This window comes from Psammomys obesus, unplaced genomic scaffold, assembly GCF_907164565.1.
Source record: "Psammomys obesus unplaced genomic scaffold, mPsaObe1.curated_primary_1811, whole genome shotgun sequence".
NCBI classification, from domain to species: Eukaryota; Metazoa; Chordata; class Mammalia; order Rodentia; family Muridae; genus Psammomys; species Psammomys obesus.
In genome coordinates, this window is record NW_026585504.1 from 47,692,722 (window position 1) to 47,702,549 (window position 9,828).

General features: G+C 42.1%; 1 protein-coding gene across 1 annotated transcript in view; it reads right to left on the reverse strand.

Annotated features, from left to right (window-relative positions):
* The window catches only part of Phlpp1 (PH domain and leucine rich repeat protein phosphatase 1), a 217,321-nt gene that overhangs the window by 206,726 nt on the left and 767 nt on the right, over window positions 1–9,828 (reverse strand). The window contains exon 2 of the mRNA XM_055603063.1: window positions 8,699–9,817. Coding sequence (XP_055459038.1) covers window positions 8,699–9,817 — 1,119 coding nt within the window. The remainder of the gene's footprint in view (window positions 1–8,698; window positions 9,818–9,828) is intronic.

Below are 9,828 nucleotides of genomic sequence, written 5' to 3' on the forward strand. Positions count from 1 at the left end.
AGATAGATAGATAGATAGATAGATAGATAGATAGATAGATAGATAGACAGATGATAGATACAGACAGAGAGCATATTTAAGGATACAGACTTTAAAACTCAATACACAACAGAAGTACAAAGATCAATGAACAAAGTTTTTTCAGTTGTTCACACTGCACAAAGGTAGAACCAACAGGTCCTTCAGTAGCACTTAACATAGGTACTGGAATAATCAACTGCACAATTAACTTTTTAAATTAAATTATATGGAATTTTTAGTTTTCATAGTATGGAACAATTTGTATATTTCACATACAAAGGAAATGTATATGGAACAATTAATATACAATATTTTTTGTACATGTATGCTTGGAGAGAAATTTGTTTTTCAAATATACTCTAATTTTTTTAAATTCTTTTTTGAACATTTCCATTCTTGTAACTACTTCAAGTTGAAGCAAGCCAGCACTAATATTCTAAAACTCAGCCTCTCTTCAGCCAACCATTTTAACTTCTATCCTAACTCTCCCAAAGGGTAGGTAGCATCAATGATGAAATCTAATTTCCCTCTGCACAATGAGTACCCAGCTGTTGGCTTCTCAGTTACAGGGTCTCCCCTTACAGTCTGTCACCGTGATATGCCACCTCTCAAAGGCACTGATTAGAAGCAGGCAATAGAGAAACTATGAAATGTGTAAAGAACAGTTTCTAAACCTTCATACTGAGTAATTAAAGCATAAACAACATCTAAAAATAGTTAGCTTTCACTAAAAATCGTGAGAAGAGTCACTAAAATAGTGAACTTTCCTTACAAGCTCACAATGCGGAACCGGACTCTGGAGAGCCTATTAAAATCTGTATGTACTTAATTCTGATACTGACTTGATCTGCGAGTTTACTTTCCTCATCTAGTAAAAATACAACTGTACTAAATTATCTCAATTTTCTGAATTCCCTAATCTGATAATGTAGTGGGACTTTTCATTTTCTTTAGTGCTTTTCCTCCTGCCAACAACGGTAGGTACTAGTACACGAACACACAGCTCACCACAAATTAAAACTGACCAACCATAGCTGGAGAACGGCTCAGTGGTTAAGAGCACCGCTGCTCTTGCAGAGGAGCTAGTTTCAGTTCCCAGAGCCCACATGGCAGCCTGCAACCGCCTATAACTCTAGTTCCAGCATGTCTGGTGCCCTCTTCTGGCTTTCATGGATACTTACCTACTTAACTGCCTACACGCACGCACGCACGCACGTACTCTTACTCAGGTACATACACATACACATAAAATAAATAATTCTTTAAAAAATACTCAAGCATCGAGTTCTTAACAATGAGGTAAACTATACTCCAATAAACTATGTAAACCAGATTGTAAAGGGAACTTTATGAATGAATTAGGAAAAGAATTTAACTTCAATTCATCTCCAGCATACCAGATTTTACTTTAGGAAGCATCAATGATAAAGAGAATAAATAAAACATTGTTTATCTTCTTTAGTCTATCCAAACAGACATCTCCTTTGACTGCAAACTTCGATATATTAGATATATGCCCCTTCTAGCTGATTTGACAGTTTTGAACCAACAATACAGAACTCAATACAACAACTTTCAAAATCCATGGAAAATCAGGCTTTCTAATAGTATCTGAGAATAAGAGTCTGAAGAGATCTTGGACTTGCCCTACTTCCAGGTGCCTCATTTTACAGATGAGGAAATCACAGCCCAGCATAGGTTCAAATGAATACCCAAGTAGATCTGCTAGCTCACACCTGTGGCCCCAGGAGGGGCAGGACAGAAAGATCTCATGTTCAAAACCATACTAGGCTACATAGCAAGACCTGTCTCACAAACACTGAGGAGGTGGCTCAGTGGTGTAGAATTCTTTGTCTAGAATGTACCAAAGGCTACGGAGTTCCTCCTCAGCATCAGGGGAGAAAAATGCCCAAAATCCTATCAAGTTTACCAACTCTCAGAAGAGACTGGTTTCTCCAAACCACAATACCTCACAATCACAGTTTCCTCCCAATCAGACTATGAAATAAGAGAACTTTCACCCCCAAAATGTTGTATTTTGATAAACGTTTAGTTCACTTACTTCCTTGTCCCCACAAACATACACAGAGCATCAACCAAAACAAGAACCCCAAGATAGCTTCAACAACAACAACAAAAGGCACTGCTAGCCACACTCTCGTGGATAAGGAAGAAAAAAAATAAAAAAAAAACCTCTCCCAAGATATACATTTCTTATAGCAATGCCTGAAAACTCAATCTGTGCATAAAAATCTCAAAATTTAGACCAATGTTTCAGATGTTAACTAAACATAAAACCCAAAAATTAAATAAATAAAAATTAATAAAAACCAGCATAGATCATGCTTACTGTTGCTACATTTAAAAAGATGCCTGGTACTTAACAAGAACGTCCAAATGTCGCAACTTATTATTAACTGAGGCAGGAATATGAAAAGATCTATTCTCCAAGTGCTCTTCACCAAATAGATGAGTCACCAGAAACACTGACAAACAAATCTCTTCCTGCTTGGAAAAAATGAGAAAAACTAAAGGGAAAACAAAACAAGTAAAACCACTCATTCAAATTCACTTATACTTTAAATTTCTAAATAGAATTTTCACTGAGTATCAAAATGGTTCACAACTAAATTATTTCGAATTATATTCAACCTTCAATTGAATAAACTTATATACCTGGAAATGAGACTAATTTATTTTAAGTCAAGCTTTATTTTGAAAAGTTTATGGCAAAAATTCTGGAAATTTCTTCCTTTTGCTGAAATATTTATGCCTTCAAACACAAAATATATACTACATACAAATAAAGCATTTCCTCAGTGTTCTCACAATACTGCAGTTACAGAAGCCACTAGACATACTTTATCATTAGAGGTTTTGTAAGGAACAAAAACAGCATCAAAGGAGAAACTATTTCAACACAGATATGTGGGGCAGCTATGCTTTATTTCCACCTAGCATACTGAAAGTGTTCCAGCATGATAAAAATTACTATACCACATAACTTTAAAGATCTATGTCACGGCTAACCGAGTATCCTAATGTTCTTTAATCAAAGTACCATTAAAATCCATTCTTTCCAGATCCTTAAGTTTTCAGCTTATTAGAATTGTCTAAATCCTTAATTGAGGCTTCATGTAAATCTAAACAGTCAAACAGCCTTAGGTTAAAAATTCCTAAAAGTTGACCGGGCAGGTGTTTGGTTTGGTCTGTTTATTAAAACTGTCTTTAGAAAACCAAAGGTAAACATAAAGAGTCTGCCTTAGAAGTGATGACACCTAAGGTCAGATGGAAGGGGAGGACGACCTCCCTTATCAGTAGACTTAGAGGAGCATGGGAGGAGTTGAAGGAAGGAAGGTGAGTTTGGGAGGGAATGCAGAAGGGAGCTATGGGGGGGGGGGAGAGAAAGATACAAAGTGAATAAACTGTAATTAATATTAAAAAATTAATTTTTTTTTTAAAAAAAGAAGTGCAGGACACTAGGCTGGACCCAAACCTTCGGGGCCAATGCACCACAAGCAGAAGTGACTACAGCGGAGAACTGCAGAAGGTGGGCTGGAGGGGGCCACATCTCCCCAGGCTAGTATGAGACATTTTGATAAGACCTCTTTCTCAACTTTCACAAATGCCAGATGTTTTTAAAGAAACAGCTTTCCCACTGAGTGGACTTGCAGAGTTCATGGTTAAGCATTCTCCTGTCCGGAGAGACTGGGCTGCATAAAATGTGACACATAACAAAATCATTAAATGCATGATGCCTCATTTGACAGATGTCTCATTAAATTAATCTCAATGCTGAGATATGGAATGCCTTTGAAAGAGGGTTGCTGTTAACGCTAGGGAAACTTTGAAGGAAAATTGTTCTCCCAAAGTCCACAGAGCTCAGTCACGTGAAAGAGAAGATATTAATAGTATGTGGCACATCAGAAATCTCCTGCCATGGGAGAAATGCCTCTGTGTGCATGTGTGTCTAACACATCCCTGGGGACCCAAACAGGATGGAAGTCAAAAGAATGAGGACACACTTCACTAGCTGCTGAACAAACTACACAAATTCAATTCAACAAACGTTAAGCAAAAATACCAAGATTTACACAAGGCGTAGATCCTATATGATGCCAGGAAATGCGACCTTCCTAAGAAATCAAAGCTAAATTCAATTTTGTAAGAAGACAGGAACAAGCACATCTTACACAACTGCTTAAGGCAGCTGATTTGACAATGGATTTGGTTTTGTCGCAGTATGGCAGATTGACCGTTGAGCCTCACACAGGCTAGACCTGCACTGCTGGTGACTCTCAGCCCGGGGGGAAAAAAGCTAAAACTTGTAACCGGAGACTTCCCACAGACTGATTTACACCTGTCTAATCTCTACAATCACTTTTGTGAGTACAAAACCACCACTATTTTCAAAATGCTTGTGAAATTCAGAGAATGCTTGCTCTCTAACTCTCACACAACCTAAGAACTACAAAATGATACAAGAAGATGTCAAAACGTACTACTTATTGTAGAGTTCTGGTAATTCTAATTTCAAGGAGATACGCTCTTCAGAGATGGGTATTTTCATTGCCTTAAAAGAAGAGATCATCAAGTTCACTCTCAAGTTATCTCTTTAGACAAATTCCTAACGAAGATTTAACAACAAGAAATATCAGGATAAAAAACTAATCACTGCTAAGCTATATCAACTTTAAGTATCACGATTTATACCCAGAATTTACAATGTTTCAATATTTTCTGTAACTGTGCTTACTTGTCAACCTTGGTTCTTTACATTTTGAAAGGCCATGTGATAAAAACAGAATCATCTGCACTTTACAAGAAACCCCACACAGGACTAGCCGATAACAGCACCTCATTATTCACATAGCATGTTTTCTCTACGCTTTCAGTGAAAATTCAAGTGTGAATGAAATTCAGCGCCAATTCATAGAAAGTGAGTTGAATTACAAAGCAGAGGCTCTCTGCTTGCTAATCTCGGTTCTGCAGTGGATGGACCGAAATCCTACAGCAAGAACCAGATCACCAATCTGAGAAGGCTGGCACCAGGGACTCCTCCCTAATGGTTCTTGAAAAGACAAATGAGATCATTTGTGTGAAAGCCCTTTAATATTTTTGAAGACAATAAAAAGCCAATGTCTGTTTTTTATCAAACGATTTCACATACTTTGCATGAAAAATAACAAATAAATGAACATGAGAAAGTGTTAAGCACAAAGACAACAAAATAAATTAAAACGCTTTGTACTTTCAAAGCACTATGGAAGCACACGCTGGAGTCACATGTTCAAACCACACTGCTCAGTACGGCTGTAATTATGGTAATAAGAACCCGCTTGTCATACAGTGCGGATGCTAACCACCCCTTCCTGGTCTCCATGTAGGAAATCATGTAAGGCTGAGCATTTCCAGAAGAGAAGGAGCGGGAATATGAGAGGGGAGCAGGCTTACTGCCAGGGAAGCCCACATATATGCATCTCCCAAGAGCCGTTAGGCACAGGTATGGTCTCCATTCTGGCAACAATCTTTCTTGTTGCTGCAGTTTGAACTAAGCAGACAACTAGAGCTAAAATAAAAGGTGATGAAAAAAATTTTAAATAAGACTTTTACTACTGCCCTATGACACCAATGCCCCAGGGAGTCCTAACAAAACAGCTTATTCATGCTTAGGTATTCATAACTTAGATCAGCTAACTAAATTCCTAAATTTTTTTAACTTAAAATTACTCTTTCAGGTAAAACTTAAGATGTGTGTTTTTTAAAGAAAATTAAACATTAGCATAATTAGCAAACTTAATATAACATTCGTTAAAACCACTTGAACTTCCTAATATTTTAAAACTCAAAGAATGCTCTTGTGATAGGAGCAGTAACAATTTCAAACTAAGCTTTTGGTAACTGTAATTACATAGTATTTCTCATCCAACACCTATTTCATTTAAAGACTTTTATTTTACTTCACCCAAATAAATATTTAACCATTCACTGAAACTGTAAATAGCTTTAAAAGCCCTTAAACAACCTGAGAAAGACTATAAATACTAAAACCTAATTGAACAGTGGCCTTCAAGAGAATGAAAGTTTTCTGCTTCGTGAAAATAAGAAATAACGTGGCTGAGAAGAATACAGATAATGTGCTCAATTTAAATATATTTTCAGGCGATCTCAAACTTCCTAGCTATCTCTAACTCCACCTAACTCCACTAGAAAAGATGTGCAACAAGAAATTCAAGAAGGCACTTACAAATTATCAAAGCAAATCTGCACAATTTTCCAGTGCCTTCTTAAAGGAAATCATTTAAAACATACATGAATTACCCTCTCCCTACACAAAAGAACTCACCACCAAAATAGAACACCCTCCTTTTAGCTGTCCTGTGTTCCACTGGAGCACAGAAGCAATTTCTAGGAATCTCCTCAGCCTGGGGTAAGTCTTTACCATATGACAATGTGCAGATATGTGGGATCACCTTTCAGCCGCGCCCTCCTATTACTAACAAACATCCTTGTGAAAACTGAAACAGCATCTATTAATGCTGAATTTTATTCTATGACAGATATCAGTACAGAGATGCTTAGTAAATGAAGTTAGGCTTAAAATAAGTCCAACTTTGTTCATGTGCCAAAACAGACACTCACACGTTTGCAACCATCAGATACCTTTCTTGTAGGGTACATGTGCCCAGGCGTCAGATTAGAGCCTGGGCTGGATCATTTGTGCAGAGCACCCTCACTTTATTAGTTACTTTTACAAGCATATACACAGACGCCTGTATCTATGTATCCTGTGCTCAGACAAATAAAGCAGCAAACTCAGGAGGTAACAATTACCTTTTCATAAACAAACAAAAAAGATTAAAATAAGCACACCAGAAACTTAAGATTTAACCAGAAATCAGCTCATTTTTAAACTGAGTTGGAAAGAAAACAAACTGTTTATAGCCCACTCAGAATATTTTAAGTGCTACTGAAAAGACAACCAAAAAGAACCCAAGATTTAAATTTCAGAACTATGACATCCTAACCTTTCCTACAGATATTTATCCTGATTTATCCAGTCATGAACAAAGCGGAGAAAAGCTTCCTCCACATATAAAAGCGTGCTCAAATATTATCTGTTGCTTATACCTCACTTCATACCCATTTCCCTTGATTAAGAAAGACTATATCATTCTCATCTTAAAATACTCTCCGTTCCAAGTGTGATTACCATTTGGTGCCTGTGCAAAGAAATTTTTCACAGGTCACAAGAGCCATGAAAGAAAAAGATAAAGTTGTTGCACCTACACTTTTCTGGGAAGAAAAAAAAAAATTAAAAGCTGTATCATCCAGTAAGATACTAGCTCCAGGAAACACTACTGTATTACAGTTCGGTTTTCTTTATAAGGCAAACATTAATCAAAATATCCACTTAAGTTCCTAAAAGCTTCAATAAAACTTAGAAGGACAGTTCCTTCAGGAATACTGTCTTTCATATTTCAATATGGATATTAAGGACTAATTCATTTAAACTAAACTGCAACTAGAACACATGTTGGACAAAAAAAAAAAAAGTAGAAAGAAAGAGTGAAAGACACACAGACAGACACTACCAACTGTTCCAGAAACGCTGGAGTCAGGGGGTTGGTGTTAGCATTCCTTTCCTTTTCGTATACATCTACGACACCTCAAGTTTTTATTCTCCCATGCTAACTTTATTTTAAACAGAAGTTCTGATCACTAAGATCTCTTCCAAGCAAAGAAAAACTCAAGGGGCTTACAAAGCTAAGCTACAATAACCACTCCCCATTTAACGCCTCAACCTAGTTCCAGACAAGTCTCTAGGCAAAAGAGAAGCGTGACCGTGACGTTGGTCACACTGGGAAAAGCACTTGAACAGATACTGAAAACGCCAAAGAGTTCATTCAGGTCATATCAGAGAGGCAGTAAGCACCGACTTCATGAACTCTAGTCTGCTTCAAGTCCCCCTGCAGTTCTGACAATAAAGGCTGTAAGACAGAAACAGGCCAACTCATTTTTTTATGCAAGATTCAAACATGGAGAGGAAACTGAAATAAAGCAATTTAAAAGTGCCTAGGGTAAGCAGCACTCAAACAACGAACACAGACTCAGCCGGAGTCTAAGGAGACTCAGTGAGTAAATACGCGTGGCAGACAGTGGAACAAACAAGGGCATCGGTTGACAAGAGCAAAACTCCCAGAGGCCCACACTACACTTACTGCCTGTGAATGGCCAACTGTGGACATCTGCATAGAGATAGGGAAGGCATCATGGAGCAAGTTTTTGTTGGTCACTGTCCTCTATCCATATTAAAGCGTCGGAGAGTTACCCAAAATCCCAAGCTGCCCAAACAGAGCAGAGAACAACCCAAACCACCAGAGCAGAGACCTGGGGGAAGGCACCTTTATGGATACCGACTGGTACCTCTCTCGGGTTGTACCTGTTTCCTGTATTTCCTGGTGATTTTGTAACCTCGTCCACCTAGCTTTCCCACCTCGGCTCTGGACATTCCACTAACTTGCAGATTTAAAGAATGCTCAATTTAGTACCTGCACAGACGGCATGTGAACAAGCTAGAAAAGGGCATCAGACTGACTCACCAGGTCCCTTGAATCATTTCTCGGTCCCTGACAGGGCTGGAAGCCACACATCAAGGTGCAGGCAACATCCTTACCTGCATAGAACCGGATGAGGCAACCAATCTCCGAGTCCATGCCTTCCTCCTGCACCCTCCACAGCTCCCCAAATCCCAGTTGGAAGAGGTAGTCATTTTGGATCTGCAATGGCTTCTCGTCCGCCTCCAGGCGCCGGGTAGTCTCTCCATGGAGCTGCACATACAGGGGGGGCGGCGAAGACGTCTTCTGCGCGGTCTCCCGGATCCTCCCCGGAGTCGACAGAGGACCGCCGCCCGGAGTTGCAGCTGCCACCGCCTTATCCTCTCGGGGACCCTCGCCGGCCATCCCGCCAGCGCCATCGATGGCCCTCGGGGCTTTCGGCTGCAGCGAAGGCGAGGTCTTCGGGGAAGGCGGCCGAGGGCGGTGGGGCGGCCCGGGAGCCCCCGTCGAGACCGAGGCCGGGTCAGCCTCCAGCTCCTCCGACGACGACGAGCCGCCGCCGCCGCCGCTGCTGTAGGGGTCCAGGCGGTCCGACACGCTCTCGGCGCTGGGGCTCAGGCTGAAGCTCTCGGTGTCGGAGGCCGGGCGAGGCGCGCGGGCCGGGGAAGCGGGGCCGCCCGCGAACAGCTCCCCGGGGCTGGAGTCCGAGGGCGCCGGGCTGGGGCGGGGTGCGCAGCGCGTCCAGGCACCGCCGGGCAGCGGCAGGTCAGCGGGGGGCGCGCGCGAGGGGGCCCCGACGGCACCGGGAGGGTGGCCCGGGCGCCGGCCGAGCGCGCCGTCCGGGGTCTGATCGCCGGCGGCGGGAGGCGGCCCCTGGCCCGGCACCTTCACCACCCCGCCGCCTTTGTGGCCCAGCTGCAGGAGCCGGGCCGCCACCTCGGCGGCCGTGGTGTCCAGCGTGCAGAGCACCGGGCGCAGGTAGGACGAGGCCATGTGGCGGTCGGAGACGTGCACACAGCCCCGCTGGAGCTGCTGCCTCACCCAGTCCCTGTCCGACGGCTGCAGCTGCAGCAGCTGCCGGTGCTTCAGCAGCAGCGTCTTCCTGTCCAGGCTCCGGGTGCACAGCGACGCCGAGGCCGAGCAGGAGGCCGGGAGGCCGCCGGCGGCCGAGGACGCCGAGGACGGCGACGAGGACGCCGAGGCGGCGGCGGCGGCCGACAGATTCCGCTTCAGCCGCCCTCGCCTCAGC